This window comes from Phyllopteryx taeniolatus, chromosome 15, assembly GCF_024500385.1.
Source record: "Phyllopteryx taeniolatus isolate TA_2022b chromosome 15, UOR_Ptae_1.2, whole genome shotgun sequence".
In the NCBI taxonomy this organism is placed as follows: Eukaryota; Metazoa; Chordata; class Actinopteri; order Syngnathiformes; family Syngnathidae; genus Phyllopteryx; species Phyllopteryx taeniolatus.
The window spans coordinates 6,575,980-6,597,890 of NC_084516.1; the positions used below are offsets into that span (position 1 = coordinate 6,575,980).

General features: G+C 44.1%; 2 protein-coding genes across 3 annotated transcripts; one reads left to right on the forward strand and one right to left on the reverse strand.

The window, feature by feature from the left end:
- On the reverse strand, nucleotides 1-7,936 carry zmynd19 (zinc finger, MYND-type containing 19). The gene is made up of 6 exons (XM_061800222.1): nucleotides 7,769-7,936; nucleotides 5,921-5,980; nucleotides 5,725-5,831; nucleotides 5,400-5,540; nucleotides 3,718-3,898; nucleotides 1-2,256 (listed from the first exon to the last, which is right to left on the reverse strand). The coding sequence occupies exons 3-6, from the start codon at nucleotides 5,823-5,825 to the stop codon at nucleotides 2,113-2,115; spliced, it is 567 nt and encodes a 188-aa protein (XP_061656206.1). The 5' UTR covers nucleotides 5,826-5,831; nucleotides 5,921-5,980; nucleotides 7,769-7,936; the 3' UTR covers nucleotides 1-2,112.
- A 14-nt stretch (nucleotides 7,937-7,950) lies between these two features.
- bspry (B-box and SPRY domain containing) lies at nucleotides 7,951-21,784 on the forward strand. 2 transcript variants are annotated; one of them, XM_061800217.1, is made up of 8 exons: nucleotides 7,951-8,101; nucleotides 10,998-11,422; nucleotides 13,199-13,297; nucleotides 14,338-14,568; nucleotides 14,658-14,683; nucleotides 16,204-16,328; nucleotides 19,316-19,636; nucleotides 21,329-21,784. In XM_061800217.1, the coding sequence occupies exons 1-8, from the start codon at nucleotides 7,987-7,989 to the stop codon at nucleotides 21,400-21,402; spliced, it is 1,416 nt and encodes a 471-aa protein (XP_061656201.1). In that variant the 5' UTR covers nucleotides 7,951-7,986; the 3' UTR covers nucleotides 21,403-21,784. The 2 variants fall into 2 exon arrangements, with proteins under 2 accessions (XP_061656201.1, XP_061656200.1); XM_061800216.1 differs by having other exon boundaries at nucleotides 19,316-21,784.
- The last annotated feature ends 127 nt before the right edge of the window (nucleotides 21,785-21,911 follow it).

A 21,911-nucleotide genomic window follows, 5' to 3' on the forward strand; every position in this document is an offset into this window, starting at 1 on the left:
TGAGGTTCATTTTTTATTTTACCATCATTTTACATAGGAAAAGCAACTGTGTTATCGCCCGACTCTATTCACATATTGTAGCTCTTAATTTCTAAGTGAGTCGTTGTCATATTCTTGAAAAAAAAACAAAGAACATGGGGGTGGGGAAGTTGAAATCATACCCCATCTAGGACTAACATGGGAGCCGAGTTTTAGTGCAGTGGTGAAATCCTGTTCACACACACATACAAAATACACAATCAATGAGTCGCATGTCAACATAGGGCACACATGCGCCAAGTGTCTGGACTCCTCAGCGAAGACAGACTAAGCAGGTGCATTGTGGGTAAATGGAGGAAGGCAAAAAGTGGATACAAGGTGGTTTGTTAATAAACAAAAAAAAACTATGCGAAACCAAACAGAAGGGGTGAGGGATTCAAGTTTTTAAACCTTATGGAAGATTTCAGTGAACAGTGTTTTCGTACGGAGAACCTGGAAGGCGTGTGAAAAACAATCTAGTGCCCCGCCCTAACACCCAGAAGGATTACAAAATAAAAAGCTGAAATATGTCTCATACTGTCTTGTCCACTTCAGTTTGCCTTCAAATATCCCTACCACTAAATAGGTTTTCACAAATATTTTAAATAAATAGAGCTCCATTGATAAAATTTATTCAACAAAAAGTGACCCCAAGACACATACGCACGCAATAATACCGTTGGAGGGATTTAAATAATCATTTCACCATTTGTGAATCATTTCAACAGAGCGTTGTTTTTTCTCATTAATTAGCGAAGCCAAAAGTACCAAATGGCCGCTTCCCAATGAAAAGCATGAATGAATCTCCACAAAGCCAGTTTCAGATAAACAGGAAAAAAAAAAAAAGTGATTTTCATTGGACAGAAACAAAAATACCGGGTGTTCCAAAAAAATCTGACTTCACTTCAGGGTCTAATGATAGCAAATTGTCGCTCAAGTGATCTCAAATTTTAACAAGATGTCTAAAAACTTTGCTTTACTGGAAGAATGACATTCACTAGCAATCAAAAGGCATTTTGTGAATTAGAATGTTTTCAAACGCAGTAAAACAGGAGTGTGTGGTGAGCATTTCATAGGATATTCAATAAAAATACACCAACTGGAAAGCAGATTTGGACAATAAACTAAGTGCAAGGCAAAACAGAAGACATGTCGTGTCACAGGTGGTGTGCATGTTGAACATATTCATATCGCTAGCCTAATAGTGTACTTGCCCAAGTTATTTTTAACTTACTGACACTATCAAATAAAAGAACTAATGTGCTTGCTAAAAAAACAAAACAAAAAAAACTTTGTTTCCCTTTGTCTGTGAAGATTCTCAGTCATCCAGGTCATGGTAATTTACAAAGGTTGAATCAAGACAGAAAACATTTAAAAATGACTTAGGGAATTGCCAGTACGCTACTAGGCAAACGCTGTGACAAAAGATCAAACATTTTTTTGGAACACCCTGCTTTATCAACATTCTAAAAAATATGAACCAGAGATGTTCACAAACAGTGGAGATATAAAGGTGACTTAAATGATGGACAGTTTGTACCGTCGGCTGCAAAACAAAAGATATTTATAAAAAAAAAAAAAAAACGCCACAATTCCGCAGCTACTTTATTAGAGAACAGTGAAAATGTCTAATTGGATTCAATATAAAATTAAACTGGAATATGGCCCCTTTTAAGAAGATGCGCGCGCACACATACCCACAGTCCTTGGCAGAACATACAACGCACACACACAAAATACTGTTAGTGTAATCCAATCTGAACAGAAGATGGCGTCCGTATCTGAGTGTGGTCCAGTTGGTGGGCAAGACGAGTCGTTACCGCTCACGTGCGATACGATTAGCAGCAGCAGGTCGAGCTCGGAGGGTGACGCCAAACCCCAAAAGACGAAAACAAAACAAAAACTTTCCCTGTCGTCCACGTGAGAAGCAAGGAGAATTTAACCAGTTCTGGAAGTGTACGCACATGTTCGTTCATCACCAACTTCCAATCCACCAGTGAGGCGAGCGCCATTGTCTCTGTGGTTCTAGTCCCTCGCCTTCCCCGTGCCCTCAACCCGCATATCAAAACGCCTTTTTTTCTTCCCTTTTTCCAATCACCGCTCCGGTTCCGACTCCAGCGCCAGGGCCCGCTTGCGCTCCCGACACTGCTTCTTGTGGGCGGGCCAGTCCCTCTGCTGGCACTGCGAGCCGCAGTAGCGCGCCACTTGGCAGCGGCCGCAGATGTTGAACTCCCGGAGCTGCAGAAGACAGGCAAAAGTCACTAAAGGTTTTAAGACATTCTGCACAGAAACAAAATTCATGACATTAACCCTCTGAGGTTGATGTTGGCCGTTTGTGTCCAGCTTGCCTCCTTTTTTTCCCCCCAACCATTTTACCTGTTAATGCAAATGTAATGAAACTTTCCAAGCATGGGGATAGTTGTCTGATTTTGTAATTTCCAATTTCAGCTCTTTAAATATACAGTGGTGCCTTGAGATACAAGTGACCGAATGTCTGAGTTTTTCGAGATATGTGCCATCGTTCGACCGATTTTTTGCTTTGACTTGCAAGCGCAGACTTGAGATACGAGCACTGTATGGTGGCACGGTGGCAGTAAAATGTACTCAACACACTTTACAATAAGCGGCAGTTTGGCAGACAGTGAACAATTCTTCAGAAAAGAGGCTTCATGTTTTTTTAATGCCACTCCCAGCTGAAAGTTACTGTCAGCGGCAAAGATCTGACTCATGCGGCTTGCCGGTGGCCGCCGCGAGCCAGGAGGCTGGCTTCGCGAAGCGTAGGCCCACGGCACCCGAACCAGGTCTATGGGTCTGCGTTTGCAGGGACAGAGGCTGCCGTGAACAACAAGCCCACGACGATATCGAAGCACTTCTGATTTCGCAATATCGTGAATATGATGACATCCCTACATACGACAATTTTTTTCATCCACTTGCCCGATCTGAAATTTATGTTTTGCTAGCTTGCCCGTCCGTGACTGCTTTTGAGTTGCCCGGGCAATCAGGAATCGGTCAACTTCAAGGCCAGCACTTACACATCACACAACTACACAGTGATCTAAATTATAATACACATAGGATTTAAGTGAAATAAATATTTGAGTTTCAGTTGATCTGGGGAAGGTTTTGCATACGTTGTTTCTCCTGTCTATTTAAGCGGAGTGCACATATACAGATTACTGGGTCTAATCTGAGCATTTTCTCCCCTTGCGATCAAACTCAGCAAAGGCCCGATAATCGGATGTCTACCTGGGTGATTATCCTGTGGTGTGGTGTGTATCAAGAGTGATTTTGCCTCATGGATCTGCTGGGGAAACTGACAAGGACGATAATCGTAAATGTTAACCCCGTACAAAATTTATGATCACAAATGTGTGTGGTCGAACACAAGTCGGACCAAGCCATGGCCTCGTTTATTGTGAAGTGTAACTGAACCGCATAGTTAATTTGTATTTTATTAGGTTTTTCAAATATTTTTTTAAGTTCTCTATGGTATGGTCTAAGAGGTAGTAGCAGGGAAGTTTGTTGCTTTGACTTTCGCCATTTTAAGGCTGACTAAATTGGGTAACTTTTCCACTTATGTATAAGACGCAACCTAGATTTATAACAAAATGTTTTGCAAAAATTGCATATGATACATGAGAAACTACGGTAATAATTTGGAACACAGTATACATTTTCTTTACAGTCGAGACTTACCCGCCTCTCGATGAGCGAACAAGGCGGGTAGTGGCACTCGTAGTACGTGCACGAGCACTCCTCTTCCTCCACCAGCTCGCCATTGGCGTTGTAGTAGCGTGTACGGCTCAGCTCCAGGTACTGCTCCTCCACCGGGTCGGCCGGAACCTGCTGGATGGCCAGCCAGTACAGTGACTGCTCCCTGGAGGGGCGAGGAAGAGCAAAATATGACTGACAAAAAAAATTATGAATCCAAATCCCAAGGTAACTATCCAATTCTCCTATGATAGTGGGACCCCCATGGTCAAGCGATTTAAAACTTAACAAAAATATGCCTAAAGTATCGTTCCAGTTATCATAATGCATGATGCAATCATTTTGTGAGGTTAGGACTTCAATTTTGATCTTCTGTGACAGGAATTCACCCAACGCTATTAGTAAAAAATAAAATGCCTTTAACATGATACAAAACTTTGTCGTTTGAACCGTCCTCATGCACGACATCACACGAGACCCCAGCTCACAAATCAAAGGATTGATTCTGGACATGATCTTTTTCTTTGGCTTTTTTTTTTTTTTTTTTTTTTTTTAGGGGGCGGGGCGGGGGGGGGGGGGGGGGTACACTTGCTCCAAAAGAAGGACCAGCTTCAACAAGGGTTGTTTAGAGAAAAGTATACACAAGGAAGTTACATGAAGCTTTGTTATAAAAGTTAGTTTGATTTTAGGTTAGCCCTGTTATTCTGCGACACAGTATACAATAAAAAAATAAAATAAAAAATACAAATGTTCTTCTTTCAATTATCTATGCACATATTAGGCCTGTGACAATACACCAAAGTTAAGATTCGATTTGCATCTCGATTTCTGATTTTTTTTAAAGTCATAATAAATACAACATTTTTAAAATAAATTACAGTAATATATTAGACGTGTTTCTTGAGCTTCTACGGTCCTCTCTCCTCATGTAGTGGGACTAGGATTAGCATTAGCGGTAGCCACAGTTTTGCTCACTCCGGTCAGATGACCATCACCGGAAAAAGTAGTCAACCACAAGATGCATGCGGCTTGCTAAATAAATAAATAAATAAATATAATAACAATAAATAAATCTTCAATCGAGGCTTATGTTTTTATTAATTAACTTACAATAATATTAATCATATTAGGTTTGGTAGCACTGTGAGCTCATATGGCTGTATCTGCAGCGGAAGCACAAACTCTAGGAGCTGGGTTCAGGTTTGAGTCTCAGTACGATGATTTTCGGGTCCGATATTGTATAGTTGTAGATTTAATATAAATATTTTATATATTTTTATTCCTTAACATGCCATTGAGCCATGAACATTTTTGGTGTACCCTGCTTCTCTTGCCAAAAGTCACCTTAGGTTAATTTAAGACTAAATTGTCAATAGCTGTGAATGTGAGTGAATGTTTTTTTGTTTATAGTGCGGTGTGACTGACTGATGACCACTCCAGGCTGTACCCCACTTCTCTCACCAAAAGTCATTTTAGTTAATTGAGGACTCCAATTTGTCCAACGTTGTGAATGTGAGTTTGAATCCTCGTTTGTCTACAATACATGCGCCCAGCAAGTGGCTGGAGACCAGTCCGGTGTGTGCCCCGCCTAAATGACGATCACTACACCACTACAATGATGACATAACACTTAAGCGTCACTTGTAGCTCATAGTTCCCAGCCTTGCCTTTGCTTGCTGGAAAGCTCTTCTGGTTTGGGACTCCAGCCGACAGGGACCAGTCGCAAGTTGTCTAGCCGGTTGTCAACCGTCACAGAGTTGATGTGGATGACTTGGAAACTTGGGGCAATGCCTCCTCGGTGCTTCTCCCTGATAAAACCAGACAAGGAGTGTCAAAAAAAAGAAAAAAAAAAGTATGGGGGGGGGGGCATCAATCAATCGCACACGCAGGCGTGTCATCCAAAAGGTGGTTAATGACTTAATTGTTGAGACATAGGCGGCATCTGGTTACTGTTTACTCAAGGGGCGATTCCCAGTTGTACAAAAGACTCACCAGAGCAGCTCGTGCAGCGGCCTTCCCGCCCAGCGGCCTTTGCCAATATCGAAAGCATAGGCAAAGATCTTTGCACCGTTACCGTCGGCATCAACCTCCATGCGTGCCTAGGAGGACATCACACACTTTAACACCAGGTGCACAAAGATGATTTAAAAAGAAAAAGAAAAAAAAAAGCTACATTTTCAGTACTTACCTCAAAGGCGTAATTTTCCACAAGAGGGATGTCCTGTTCATCAATCAGTGTGTATTTTGTCTGACAGAGCAAAAATACACAAGTGAGATTGCATTTCAGATGGCCAAAAATAGACACTATACGCTTCATTAGATGCGGGCTAGGGCTGCACAATTAATGGAATTTTAATCGTGATCCCGATTTTGGCTGCATAGATTAAATGAGCCTCATCGTAGGAATTTTTTTTTACATTTAAAATGCAGGCACTGCTGCCTTGTGACCATGCACGACTGACCAATGGTCAAGCAGAACAACAGAGACGTACCGTCCTTGACAGTTCAATATATTGATGGGGATCTTTCAAAAGGTTAGACGCTGATGGACAGTTGTTAATTCAACAATATAGTAATTTCCACCATGAGTTTCACCCTCGGTTACCATTAAATGCTCGGAAAGGTCGAAAGAACCCTTTGAAATTGGTGTGGATGCACAAAAATACACATCCCAGGAATGCATCTCCGATTTGGATTCTTTAGGCGGTGGATTCGGTATTGATTTAAATGCTTCGATATCGATTCAGTAGTCTTTCCTACTGTAAATTGTGATAAAAATTAAAATTCTGTCTGGAACACCTTACTTTTGTCTATTTCTTATATTCCAGATTTACAGGGGAATCCAAAATTACCTCAAACATCAGATTTAAAAGTTGAAGGTGTTGGCTTCACGCCAGCGCTACTTTCTTTGGTCGCCTTGCTGTTGTGTTTCGGACAAGTGCTGGCTTCGTCCATACTACGCGAATCGCATGCAAAGCACCCCTCACTGCCTAGGAGGTGAATCGATTCAAGAGCATTTGCTGAATCGATATTGAATTGGGGAGCAATGCGTCGATTAACCGATATTTCTGACCAACCCTATTAACAACACAACTCAAATTTAGAAGACATTTATGTTCACTTTACAAGAACTTTAAAGATGACATTATTTTTTCAATTAAAAATTATATTTTCTTAATTTGTTTATGAATGTATTATTATTTTTTTGTTTTTATGTAAAAATCTATTTTTTTTTTAAGTGCTCTACAAGTTGAACTGAGTATATAAATACAGTTACATCAGTGTCCAAACCACATCCATGCATTTGTATTATCCCCATATGTTTTGAACAATATTCTCAGTAATACACATATTATTACATTCTTATCTAACAGTGCCTCTCAAAACCTTTCGCCGTTACTTTTTCAGGAATACAACAAGTCCACGTCAACAGACTACTCGTCACGTTCCATCTCCTCACCGGGATCCGTCAGGTGGTAGGGGGGGGACTACATGTGATCTCTTCCCCTGAGACCCCCGCCCTCCCAGGGCATGCAAAGTGTCGGAAGCACGGCGTCATCCGTATGACACACGGGTGGAAACACGCGACGTGACAGCCCAAGAGTGCACGATGATGCTAGCCGACTTTCTAAACAACGTTTTCCCCACAAGGTGTCCCATAACCAGCAACAATCTATCTACTAGAAAAAATTTACATTTGGGGGACAAATTTTGGGGAGGGTGTGTAATTTTCTCCTTTTACTCGGCTTTTTTTCGAGTGAGAGCCAAGATTCGAGACGGCGTCTGGGCAATGGCTTCCTCATCTTGTAATCCAAATCATGTCGGCGCTAGCGCGGCCACGCTCGCTAAAATGCTCGCCGTCGTGTCAGTTTAATTTTTCCTCTTGACAGGGAAAGAAAAACGTTTGGCTCCGCAACTGCGGCGTGGCAAAGTCGCGGCGAGCGAAAAACGCCATTTTAGCAACAATATTTAAACAATGACCAAAATGCCGACACCCCCCCCCCCTCACTAATGCTAGTTAGCGTTAGCATCTTACCGCGAGACTGCCTGGTGGTGGCGGCGGCGGCGGCGGCGCTAGCAAAGACGTCCCACCGCCGCCTTCTCTAAATCCGTTCAAACGAGGCTAAATTGTTAGCCAATAAAGATAATTAATACGGCAATTTAACCAAAGCTTGACTAGAGCCACCAACGGTTCATTCCTCCTCCCTTAGAGCTCCCGGGGACCCTCCCCCGGCCGCACATGGCAACCCCGGGATGGCTGCTCACCTTCCCGGCCACACGGCCGAGCCGTACGATCCCCAGCTTGAAGTCCGACATCGGGAAAGCGCGAGGCGAGGGACCCAAACCGGTGTGAAACGTATACGGCGGGGTAGGTAGCCCCCGAAAGCCGCGGTTACGATGCCGTTCGAACGGCTTAAGTGGCTCGACGTCAGGAGGGACTCGGGGTCTCTCCGGCGGCAGCCCGGCCTCGGTGACACCGCTGTTGGCGCAGGAAAGGAGGGCGAGCTCCGGGGGGGCGGGGCGGGATCAAACGCTTGTCCGACTGGCTAATCAAAACGATCGTTACGTTTTTCAATACAGTCGCTTCCTGCTTTATCTCCAATGGGCACCGAGTACGGCTCAGGACCACCCATTTATTGTATTACGTCATCACTCTCGTGACCGATCCCATCTATTTTCGCGGGGAATGGGCGATAAACTTGGTGGGATTTGTCAGTCGCGCCACTGCTTTTATTTTTGCGGGTACACGTAAACGCTACAAATCAGCGATTGACGTCACGACGAATGACGTTTTTTGTAAAACAAATAAAAAATAAATTAAAAAAAGCAGCCCTGACGCAGGTTTTCGGTGGCGTACACACAGTGCTGCCTTTCAATCCATTGCAGAGGCTACAAGCAAGGCCAAATATATCTATTCTGCAGTGTTTGCCACTTCCAGGCCCCAAAAGAACGCAGCCAATCCAAAAACTAACACTATGTTGCATTAAAAAACGGAATAAAAGAGAATGTAAAGTAATAAACTGGGTGAATTACACGTTTTGAATTTAAACCAATCCTAAAACTCGAAGAAAAGACGCTTTGGTGGAGCATTGAACCACTTGGGCCAATTGTTTCGAAAATGGGTTAATTACTTGAAGCCTCAGTAACAGTGACCTCTCCTGCTGAAAGGTTTTTAAATGTGAATATCATGTTCTATTTGCAAATAAAGATTGATAAATGTGTAACACATCAGAGCTCAGGTTGGGGTTCAAATCCGGGCTCCGGCTTTCCTTGTGTGGAGTTTGCATGTTCTCCCTGTGCTCGTGTGGATTTTCTCCGTGTACTCCGATTTCTTCCCACATTCGAAAAACATGCATGGTAGGTTAATTGAAGAGTCTAAATTGTCCAAAGGTGTGAATGTGAGCTGTTTGTGCCCAAATGACAGCTCGAAACTGGAAATAAATCTTAAATTTGGGTCACTCGTAAGTCTAGGTACCACTGTATAATGAAATAATCAGTTAACCCGCAGTCTCATAACATTACTAGTGCGGAATTTGGGTCTGTTTAGTTGAACACAATGATATTCTGTGGTATCAGTGACACAGGTCAATTGTACTTTTCGCCATCTAGTGGAATTTAATTGTTCTGCCTGTCACTATACATTGCTGGCCTACAGTGGATGAACAAAGATACATTATTTGTACAAAATAAAACATAATTTTCAGAATGTTGCAATGTTAAAGGAGAACATTTTGAGCATTTTGTGAGATTAAACTGTTTAATAAATGTAATTGTAATAAGTGTGAATGTCATAAAATTTTATATACCTGCTTTTGGCCAACGCTTTGTTTTAAAAGTGACCCAGTCAACCACCTTTTAATCTTGATGATCTGGCTACCTTGTACACAGTATAAAACAGTCCCCTTTGTTGGTGTAACAATGTCGCACAGGGAAACATTTGGAAATTCTACCCCACAGGGCAAAACAGTACTAGCCTATCAATCACTCATCCAGTTACGCACAGATGCTCAGGTAGGAAGGGGGACTCACCAAAAAATACCCGACTTTCACAAAAGCTCTTTTGAGAGTCACCTCAGTTTGAAAGGCGATATAGATGGAAAGGTCGTCATTAAAGCATAATAATGACCATTTGTGCTGCACACTATTGCTAAACAGGGTGTTGCTGAGCTGCGCCTTTACCACTAATACCTTAACACATTTACCTATGAGATGTTTCTTTCTATTATACCTAACACAAGTGAGTTTTCAGTTATTGATAAACTTATAAAGTACTGTACTTCAGAAAATATATCACCGCTCGCCGGTATGAATGCGACACAAGCAACGTGATTATGTATGTACTTAAAAACAATATTTTATATACTTAAGCCAACTAAAATAGTGACTGGGTATTAACATTAGGCAAGATGAAGCTGAGTACAGTGGTGACAGAGATATACAAAAAAGTGACACGACTTACGAGTTATTCAAGACAGGGCATTGGTTCCGCAAGCAGAACAGTCCAGCTGCGATTGATTCAATCCTTTAAGAATGACATGACCTGGTTGAATGAAAGTTGAGACACGAGAGCGGTATGGTTGCAGTGAACTCAACTCAACTCACTTCACATGAAGCAGCACTTTGGCAAATAGTGAACAAGTCATCAAAAAAAAAAAAGAGGCTTCAAGCTGTTAGCGCTACTTCCAGTTGAGGTTGACTGTCAAACTAAACATAAAGCTAGCTGAATTACACGTTGTGTATTTAAAACAACCACATAGCTTAGCTGTAAATATGCTATCTTAATGATAATGCTAACACTTAATGGGAAACACCATATATCAGGGGTCACCAACGTGGTGCCAGGTAGCCCCCAACGACCCAATAAGAAACCCGCGGGCCTGTTCTAAGAATAGCTCACTGGTGATGGGACATTGTGATTTTCTAGGAATGTTGTGGAAGTGATCATTTGAAAATGTAAACAATGGGAGCGATTTATCGAAATAAAGTCTCGCACATTCATTTTTCTCTCATTTTCTTCTTATTATTGTGAGAAATCATTAACATGATCAGTGTCTTCACATAAATTAATATCGTTCATTATTAATAATAACATATTACAATAACATATCATTAAAGGTCATTTGTGTATCAAACTGGTAGCCGTTTGCATGAATCAGTACCAAAGAAGTAGCTCTCTGTTTCAAAAAGATTGAACAACAGTGCTGACATGTGTTTTATGTCTCACGACTTCCGGGTTCCGCTCACCTGTAACACCTGTGTTACAGCGCAGACTCAGTTCCGTCCCCCCGGTGCACCTGCTGCCATGATGACCGAGGAGCTGAGCGAGTTCACCACTCCGAAGGGCGGCGTGGAAACTTTCCCGGCGGTAAAAAGCGAGGACATGAGCACCGCGGAGGAGCAGCCCATCTTCGCCGCGCTGGTGGGGGACACCTCCGCCACCGCCGCAGCCGCGGGGGAGAAGCCAGGCGGCGGGGCGAAGGCACCTGCTGCGACCGCTGTCATGTCCACCACCTCCGACACCGAGTCCGGGATCTTCTCCGGGGAGAGTGAGACGTGCGTGGAGCACGAGTCCGAACTGGACTGGTTCTGCGGGACCGAGTTGAAGCTGATTTGCTCCCACTGCGCCATTGTAGGCCCCTGCCACGGACACACCGTGACCCCCCTGGCCGAGAGAGTCACCGCAGTCCGGGTGAGTGTTCTTCGTCGTCGGCTCCTCCTCCATCTGCTTCTTTCATAGATACGAGGGTCTCGGTTTACGACAGATTCGTACCTAAATTGGAAGGCATCGTTCACCAGGATAATACGTACTTAATTACAAATTACAGCACGTTTACCATGGTACTACAATACTTTAAATCCAAAATTACAGTTCAAAAAATAAATAAAACTATACTATGAAAAGCCGTTACTATAAAACAAATGGAAAATAAACTGTCATATATCCGTTGTGCCAACAAATCCATTACGCACCGTTTGTAACCTCAAATTGTTTTAATTTAAGTAAATATTTGCATGACACTTTTAGGCCATGAATGTCAAACAGTAAAATGAAAAACAGTAACTATGGTGGTGACTGAGCGTGCCATCTTGTGATATTCGTGCACCAAAGTTTACAGAAACCTATCGTAATGATTAGTTAATTCAGAATTACCGTAAATATTGGTATAAAAAAAAACCTTCAAGGCCCAAAATGTAAAACAATGAAATGAAAAAACAGTAAGTACGACGTAACTGAGCATGCCTCCTTTTGCCAAGTGACTGCGTATCCTTCCGCCGCGCCAAAATCTATAGCTAACCTACGCTAATATAGGCCCGATGCCAATTCCGATATTTGGCAGAGTAAAATTACGATAACCGATTAAACATATGATTAATAAAAAATATATATAATGGATAAAATAGCTAGTCACTGATGGTGTAGTGGTACACTCGCCTGACTTTGATGCAGGCAGCGTGGGTTCAGTTCCCACTCAGTGACGGTGTGAGTGCGAATGGTTGTCCGTGTCTATAAGTGCCCTGCGACTGGCTGGCGACCAGTTAAGGGTGTAGTCCGCCTTTCGCCCGAAGTCAGCTGGGATAGGCTCCAGCGTCCCGTGGCCCTAACCAGGATAAGCGGTGTTGAAAATGGATGGATAAAATAGCTTCTGTTTTGGTACCTAACACTTTACAACAATAAATATATGAATTACAGACATAATATTGGACTTTTTTACAATACTTTGTCCTTCAGTATTTTTTTACCTTTACAACAGAGAAAAATTGGCTAATATTGGCCGATTTTTTTTTGGGGGGGGGGGGGGGGGGGGGGAATTTTTTCCCATCCATTTTCAACATATGGATGGATGGATGGATGGATATTTGAAAAAGGCTAATTTCGGCAGAGTAATTTAAATCAGCTGGAATCGGACAGGCGCTACTAAGGAAGAAGGGAAGCCCTTATTACAGTAAAAAACTACAGTATATATTAAAATTTACTTCTAGGCCATAAATGTAAATCAATCAAATGGAAAACAGTTCAATAACTGAACATGGCTTCTTTCTTTCTCTGCCAATTTTCTTACGTACAAGCTTAAATATACAGTATACTAAAAATGCACTAAAAGAATTTCTTTCTAACTAACAATGCTTGCACACATTTCTGTGAAGGGTGTGGCTTTACATTGGTCCTTGCAATGCTTTTGTTCACCGAATGTCAAAAGATGTGGACATTTGCTGTGAGCACATACCAAAGCAGCCAAGAGGCCGGCAGGGGATTGTGTGGAATTTGTGTTTACTGAAAGCCCAATAACTCAACATCCAAATCCCTGTAAGGGTGTGTGACATTTCTATCAGTTTTAAAAAAAAATGTATTTATTTATTTTTGATCATCCTCATCTAATTTCTCTCCCAAGACAAGATTTTCTCGTTGGATTTCTAGCGTGCAGCTCGTTCATTTTCTTTCTCCCACTCCCTCCCTCCACACCAGAATCAACTAGTGGACGCGTGTGAGAAAATACAGCTGCAGGCGCTGAGGATGGAGCGCTTCATCGAGCACACGCTTACTGTTAAGGAGCAAAAACTTCAGGTGGGAGATGAGTCAGAGCATTCAAAAGGCCACAAAAATCTATTGTATTTCATAATACTTAATACATAGGTGTCAAACTCAAGGCCCGGGGGCCAGATGCGGCCCGCCACATCATTTTAGGTGGCCCGCGAAAGCAAATCATGCTCGTCAACTTCCGTGATTTTTGTTCAAATCTGTACCCAAATTCCAAATTGTCATAATAATAAACAATAATGTTGAGATATTGCATTTTTCTGTTACCGAACCCTTCGTCTACAGTAACTTAAACAATACTTGAACAAACTATTATCCTTGTCTTTCAAAACTAGTTATCCCTCAATTTGTTGTATAATGGTAATAATATGTTTCGGTGATTAAACATTAGTACGTCTGCCTCACAGTTCTGAGGACCTGGGTTCAATGTGGAGTTTGCATGTTCTCCCCGTGCCTGCGTGGGTTTTCTCCGGCCACTCCGGTTTCCTCCCACATCCCAAAAACATGCATGGTAGGTTAATTGAAGACTCTAAATTACCCGTAGGTGTGAATGTGAGTGCGGATGGTTGTTTGTTTGTATGTGCCATGCGATTGGCTGGCAACCAGTTCAGGGTGTACTCCCGCCTCCTGCCCGAAGATAGCTGGGATAGGTTCCAGGACTCCCGCGACCCTTGTGAGAATAAGCGGTTCAGAAAATGGATGGATGGATGGTTTCACTGTTCTAACGGCCCTCTGAGGGAAATCATAACTACAATGCGGCCCAAGACAAAAAATAGTTTGACACCCCTGCTTTATAGTATCTGCAAATATGAAAATAGATTTTTGTGACCATGATTTATGAGTTCCCCAGAGATTTTTGGAGTTACAAGCCATCACCTGCTCAAATATTTGCTGTGTTTCAAACTTAAACCATGTCACAGACTCATTTTGACCTATGTTATGATTAAAACAGTAGAAAAACTTGGATTTTGATGGCATGCGACCTTGCATCGTGAATGCTTTACTCCATATCCATACACACTGTGTCATTGTCCAAATACTTTTGGACATGTGTCGTACTGGTATAGGTGGGAGCGAGCACGGCTCGGGAGCGGGTGGTGGCCCGGGTCAGTGCCGCCCGCGAGGCCCTAGAGGAGGAGGAGCAGCGCCTCCTGGAGGAGGTCCAGCGGGAGGAGGAGCGTGTGGAGCAGTGCCTCCTCACCCAGAGGGCTCACTGGGGCCAGGCCATGGCCAGCCTCACGCATACACGCTCCCGCCTGGTGCACACCCTAACCCACTCTCCTGATGCACAGCTGGTGGTGAGGGTCATTATCCACATTTTTTTGGGGGGGATAATAGTATTACAAAAATAATTGAATAATTGCTGTATCTCTGTCTCCAATTATAGACGAGCATTCAGGAGATTGGTGAAAGGTAAAGCAGGGCAACATGACTTTGTTTTTACATTAGGTACACTTTCACAATTCTACTGTAATGAGATACAATATAAGTGCTCCAGAGACTGTCTGGTTAGTTAGTTAGTTAGTTAGCTAGTGCTGATTTGTTAGTTACTATTCATGTTTTTTTTTTTTTGCTCACTTCATAGCTCTGTGTAATATAAAAATACTGCTTTGGTGCTATCTTGTGACATCTTGGTGCCAAGAAACTATGTTGAAGTGAGTTGAGGAGCTTCATGTAGTTCTTTGCCACCATCTTGTGGCATCTTGGTGTCAAGGGACTACAGTGGACAGAAAATGTCTACACACCACTGTTCAAATGCCAGGTTTTTGTGACAAAAAATGAGACCAAGAGAAAGATTTTTTTCCACTATTAATGTGGGGTATAACCTGTACAACTCAATTAAAAAAAGGGAAGTAAAAATAAACGACTGAAGTATGGTGGTTGCACACTTAAATCAGACCATAACAAAACGTGGGAAAATGTGTTATGTTCCGATTAAAACATGGCTGAAATTTTTGTTGCTGACAGCATAATGCTTCAGGACTGTTTTTCTTCTGGTGCAACTGGGGCCACCCGCGACCCTCATGAGGGTAAGCGGTACAGAAAATGGATGAATGGATGGAACTGGAGCCTTAGTTACGGTGGAGGAAATTGCGAAAAGATCAAAATAGCAGTCAGTGTTTGCACCAAACCTTCAAGCTTCTGCTAGGAAGCAACAAAAATGTTAGGAAAAGCCATCTAGAAAAGCTGAACTTTATTTGGGGTTTAATTAGATGCACTTAAAATGGTGGCAGGTGTGTGCTGACTCCCATTTAACATGAGTTTGAATGTGATTAGTTGTCAACGCAGCCACATTCCCAATTACAAGAGGGTGTGCACACGTGTTCAACCACTATTTCAATTGTTTATTTTTACGCCCTCTTTCCAAAAGATAAAAAAAATTCAATTGAGTTGTACATATTATGGGTCACATTAATGGTGGAAAAAGCTTTGAAATTATATATCTTGGTTTTATTTTTTTTACATCACAAAAACTTGGTATTTAACAGGGGTGTGTCGACTTTTTATATCCACTGTATGTTGAAGTGAGCTGATGAGCTTCATGTGATGCTTTGCCACCATCTTTGGGCATCCATAGGTAATTATAAACCTTTTTTCAGTCCCTATCCCCCGCTAATTGAATTATGCACTGGGACCAAGTAGGAAAATGACCGACCTCTGCCAGCAGACAGAGCAATGATACGAAAAGTTTGCTGCGTGTGGCAGTTGTTGACATTTGTAACGTGTACTACTGCCACCTGTGGGAATGGAGTGTAATAGCATTGCTCGTCATGTCTTAATGTCTAGGTTAGTTTGACCTTGTCAGACTCTGTGTTCTAGTTGTCTTTTCTTTGATACAGCTCTTGTGTTGCATGTGTATGATGCAGCTAAACCTGTTAACTAGTGAAAATGCATCAGATAAAATCAATGTGCCTTCTTTCTGTGTGTTTTAGAGTGGAGGAGGCTGAAGGCGTGGGCAAGCCGTGCGATACAGAACAGCTCAACATGAAGCCAGGCTGCAGTGACAGCCAGCTGCTCAGGGGAATGTGGGCCTCCGCCATGATGCACAGACCAAACGGTCAGTCCAGTGCATTATCCATACAGTGGGTCCTCGGTTTAGGACGGACCCAATATATTACATTTCCAAGTCACGAAAGGATAATAAGTGGTCACGTGGCACAAAAAGACTCCCTTAGTTACTGCCGTACTTCATGTTTTTCCATTTGATTGGTTTATATTCACGGCATATAATTGTCCATCCATCCATTTTCTACCTCTTATCCGAGGTCGGGTCGCGGGGGCAGTAACTTTAGCTGGGACGCCCAGACTTCCCTCTCCCCAGCCACTTCATACAGCTCTTCTGGGGGGATCCCGAGGCGTTCCCAGGCCAGCCGAAAGACATAGTCTCTCCAGCGTGTCCTGGGTCGTCCCCGGGGTCTCCTTCCGGTGGGAGGTGCTCAGAACAGCTCACCAGGGAGGCGTCCGGGAGGCATCCGAATCAGATGCCCCAGCCAGATGTGGAGGAGCAGGGGCTCTACTCTGAGCTCCTCCCGGATGACCGAGCTTCTCACCCTATCTCTAAGGGAGATTCCGGACAACCTGCGGAGGAAACTCATTTCTGCCGCTTGTATCCTGGATCTTGTTCTTTCGGTCATGACCCACAGCTCGTGACCGTAGGTGAGGGTAGGAACGTAGATCGACCGGTAAATTGAGAGCTTCGCCTTTCGGCTTAGCTCCTTCTTTACCACAACGGAACGATACAAAGTCCACATGACTGCAGACGCTGCACCGATCCGCCTGTCGATCTCCTGTTCCATTCTTCCCTCACTCGTGAACAAGAACCCCAAGATACTTGAACTCCTCCACTTGGTCCAGGATCTCATCCCCGACCTGGAGAGGGCACGCCACCCTTTTCTGACTGAGGACCATGGTCTCAGATTTGGAGGTGCTGATTCTCATCCCAGCCGCTTCACACTCTGCTGCGAACTGCTCCAGTGAGAGTTGGAGATCACGGCTTGATGAAGCCAACAGAACCACATCATCTGCAAAAAGCAGAGATGCAATACTGAGGCCACTAAACCGGACCCCCTCTACGCCTCGGCTGCTCCTTGAAATTCTGTCCATAAAAGTTATGAACAGAATCGGTGACAAAGGGCAGCCTTGGCGGAGTCCAACCCCTCACCGGAAACGAGTCCGACTTACTTACAGAATTTCCTCAAAGCCGTCCGGAAGTCTTTCTCCACCGAACTCCTCCCATACCCGAGTTTTTGTTTCAGCGACCACCAAAGCTGCATTACGCTTGGCCAGCCGGTACCCATCAGCTGCCTCAGGAGTTCCACAGGCCAAAAGGGCCCGATAGGACTCCTTCTTCAGCTTAACGGCATCCCTCACCGTTGGTGTCCACCAACGGGTTCGGGAATTGCCGCCACGACAGGCCTTACGGCCACAGCTCCGGTCGGCCCCCTCAGCAATGGAGGCGCGGAACATGGTCCACTCGGACTCGATATCCCCCGCCTACCCAGGAACATAAACAAAGTTCTGTCAGAGGTGGGAGTTTAAACTACTTCTGACAGGGGATTCTGCAAGACATTCCCAGCCGACCCTCACAATACGCTTGGGCCTGCCACGTCGGACCGGCATCTTCCCCCACCATCAGAGCCAACTCACCACCAGGTGGTGATGAGTTGACAGCGCCGCCCCTCTCTTCACCCAAGTGTCCAAGACATGCGGCCGCAAGTCCGATGACACGACCACAAAGTCGATCATCGAACTGTGACCTAGGGTGTCCTGGTGCCAAGTGCACGTGTGGACACCCTTATGCTGGAACATGGTGTTCGTTATGGACAATCCGTGATGAGCACAGAAGTCCAATAACAGAACACAGCTCGGGTTCTGACCGGGGGAGCCGTTCCTCCCAATCACGCCCTTCCCTTATGATGACGACAAACGATGGACTCAGTTTTCCCTTGCCTGGACGCGGGTCACCGGGGCGCCCCTCTGGAGCCAGGCCTGGAGGTGGGGTTCGAAGGCGAGCGCCGGGTGGCTGGGCCTACACCCATGGGGCCGGAAGGGTAACGTGGGTCCCCCTTACCATGGGCTCAGCACCTGTGGGAGGGGCCATAGGGGTCGGGTGCAGTGCGAGCTGGGCGGTGGCCAAAGGCAGGGACCTTGGCGATCTGATCCCCGGCTACAGAAGCTGGTTCTAGGTACATGGAATGTCACCTCCCTGGCAGGGAAGGAGCCCGAGCTGGTGTGTGAGGTCGAGAAGTTCCGACTAGATATAGTCGGACTCACCTCCACACACAGCTTGAGCTCTGGTACCAGTCCTTTTGAGAGGGGTTGGACTCTCTTCCACTCTCTTCCAGTCTGGAGTTGCCCTATAATTGTTATTCATACAAATGTCCACAGTTTTTATGAATTTAATACAGTGCCTTGAGATACGAGTGACCCGAGTTACGAGTTTTTGCCTGTGAGAGCACACGTTTGTTACGTTAACAGCACTGGCTTGAGAGCGGAGAGGTAGGCTGAGAGCTTCGCTGATGACGTAGAGAAGCTCAAGAAATTCAAATAACCTGATTTCAGGTGTCTCGGCAGAAAAACGTCTGGAACTCAGGCATGGGTGGACAATTTTAATTTATATTTCACATGTTTACTGATGCACCATAGAGCCAATATAACACCCCACATCCATCCATTTCCTGTACTGCTTTATCCTCACAAGCATTGCGGGCGTGCTGGAGCCTATCCCAGTTAAGTTCGGGCGAGAGGCGGGGTACACCCTGAACTGGTCGCCAGTCAATCGCATACTAGAAAAAATTGATTTGGTAAAATATGGCGCCTTTATCAAAAAAGAGGCTTTGAGTGGTGTAATGCTATTCCCAGTTTAAGTTTACTGTCGAACTAAAACACAAAATACAAAGAATTACACGTTTTTAAGATTAATGCTAACATATAAGGGACATTCTGTTTTTTTGTACAAATTTGGGTAACGTCGTTGACCGTGGACCCCTGTACATCATAGAACAACATCAGCTCTTTCGTGACATCCCGTCCTTGTATTTGCAGTTTACAGTTTGTCCTCTTTAAAGTTTGACGAACGCACCGCTAATCCCCTCCTGTCGCTCTCCGACGACCGCTGTACTCTAACCTTCCTCCACAAGAAACCCCGCCAGCCGCTGCCTTACGACCCGGCGCGCTTCGACTGCTGGCCCAACGCCCTGGGCTCCCTCTCCGTGTCCTCCGGCACCCACAGCTGGGCGCTGGACGTGGGCCAGAGCGGCGCCTTCAAGGTGGGCGTCTGCTATGCTGGCCTGCAACGTAAAGGCTGCGGGGACGAGGCCCGGCTGGGACACAACGACCAGTCGTGGGTGCTGTCCCACTACGACGGTGAGTACTCTTTCTGGCACGGAGGCGAGAAGGCGCCGCTGCGGGTGGTGATGAGACCCCAGAGGGTGGGCGTTCTGCTGGACTGGCCAAGTCAGACTCTGCTCTTTTACGAGCCTGAGTCCGCCGCCGTCTTGCACTGCGTTACGCATGACTTCTGCGCCCCCTTGCTGCCGGCGTTCGCCGTGACTGACCAAAGTATAACCATATTACACTGACACTCCCAAAGCGCTCTATAGCACAACATATGTAAACAAAGTGAAAGCAGGGATGTTATTCCAGTAATCCCCTGCTATTCAAATAGCGGAAAAAACGCAAGTAATTAACCCCCCCACAAATGTTTATAATACAGTGGTGCGTTGAGATATGCGTTTAATTCGTTCTGTGGCCGCACTTTTATCTCATAACACTAGTATCTCAAATCTTTACCCATTGAAATGAATAGAAATCCAACTAATCTGTTCCATATCCCCGGAAATGTCCAAAAAAATGTCCACGTTTTTTTCATCATATTCCTCTGAGCAGTATTGTACTGTGTAAAACACACAATAATAACAACATAGTAATACAAATGTATCTAATGTAATCTCTACTTCCTTGTTCTTCTTCTTCTGTGTGGTTTATTGGCAGTTGGCAAACCAGCCTAATGGCACATTACTGCCTCCAACTGATAGTATCTGCCCACTGCTAGGAAGCCAATATGAATTGATGGTGGCCGGATGTTGTGATGTGTGCTGCCGCCAGCATGTGTGGGGTCTGACGTGCACTCAGTCGAGATGTAGCACTTCAACATAGCTTCTTGACACCAATGTACTTCTTTCCTATTAGTAGACAGGGCTTTGGCGGTATCTTAGGTTGTTTCAGGAGGAGCACAAAAAAAAAAACGTGAATTTATTCTGTTTTTGTGCTCTCTCTGAAACGCCCTCAGTTGGTTTCAAGGAACTATGTTGAAGTAAGGGGAGGAGCTTCTTGTTGACAGAGAGAAAGTCTCGTCTATATCAAAAATAGCGGTTTGGTGCCATCTTGTTGCATCTACAGGCAATTATAAACCTTTTTGGCAGTGGGGGGTCAATTAATCGTTTTGTGCTATTCACGACTGGGCTCGATCGCTATAGTGAATAGTGAACGGTGAATATGTGGGGGATTACCATGATCGTAGCTTCAGATTGAAGAGTAGGCTTTGATTAATTCTTGATGATACAGTACTTTATTGACACATATTTGACTGATTAATGACATTTTTTAAGTTCATTTTTATAATCTGCCCAATGCCAAGGCTGTTTGTACAAAAATGTCATTGTGTTGTGAGTAAATGAATGGTTACAGTGTTTGTCTGCAGCAGTCATTCATCTTCCTGTTCTCGATCCATTTCAATCACAGTAATATCAGCAATATAAAACCATCCATTTTCTGTACCGCTTATCCTCACTAGGTTAAGCTGGAGCCTATCCCAGCTGACACACATACATAAATCTAGGATTTCCCCATATGGGTCATATCACAGGAAATGTACGTACCTTTTAATAGCTTGGATACCAATAGTTGGGTCTATGTAATTCCTGCCCAAGTGTGAAATAAAATAAAAAAAACAAGTCAATCTTTGTGTCTGTGAGCAAGCCCTTCTGAACTTACGTGCCATTTTTACATAACTTTATTTAATAACCCCCCGCAACATCAGTTTCTCCACATTATCAGCTATGCTTGGTGAAGATCTGGAGCCACATTCGACAGACTACTGTCATGTGGAAACACATCCATCACAGGTGTGACACCCCCCCGTCACGTCAAAGCTAAAAGGTAAGCAGAGCTGCACTGGGTTTTGTTGGATGTACAGAATAACGATGACCAATAACTTTACCTTCTGATAAGCGACACATACGTGATTGCTTGGTGAAGTTTTTGATGTGGTGGTGCCTTTACAAATTAAAATGCTCGTATTGTCTTTATTGGTGATTGCTTTTTTACACACTCTGGGAGAAGCTGCTTGCTGGTCTGGTCAATACCATCGCTCCACCACCGGTCAACACGGTAAAAAGAGCCATACTCACCATTGACCCAGCAATTTATGGGGCAGGGTGACCATTTGCTCATTAGCATGAGACAGGGCTACCATCTCTAACGAACAAATTTCAGACAGAAAAAGTATGTAATTTGAACCACAAAATTGGACAGACATGGTATTAAGACACCTGGGAACTGTTTTAAAATTGTGAAAAATTCATGTAATTTGTCTTTTAAAACGTTTTCCAAAAAGCCACAAGGGGTCAGCATTGTCTCT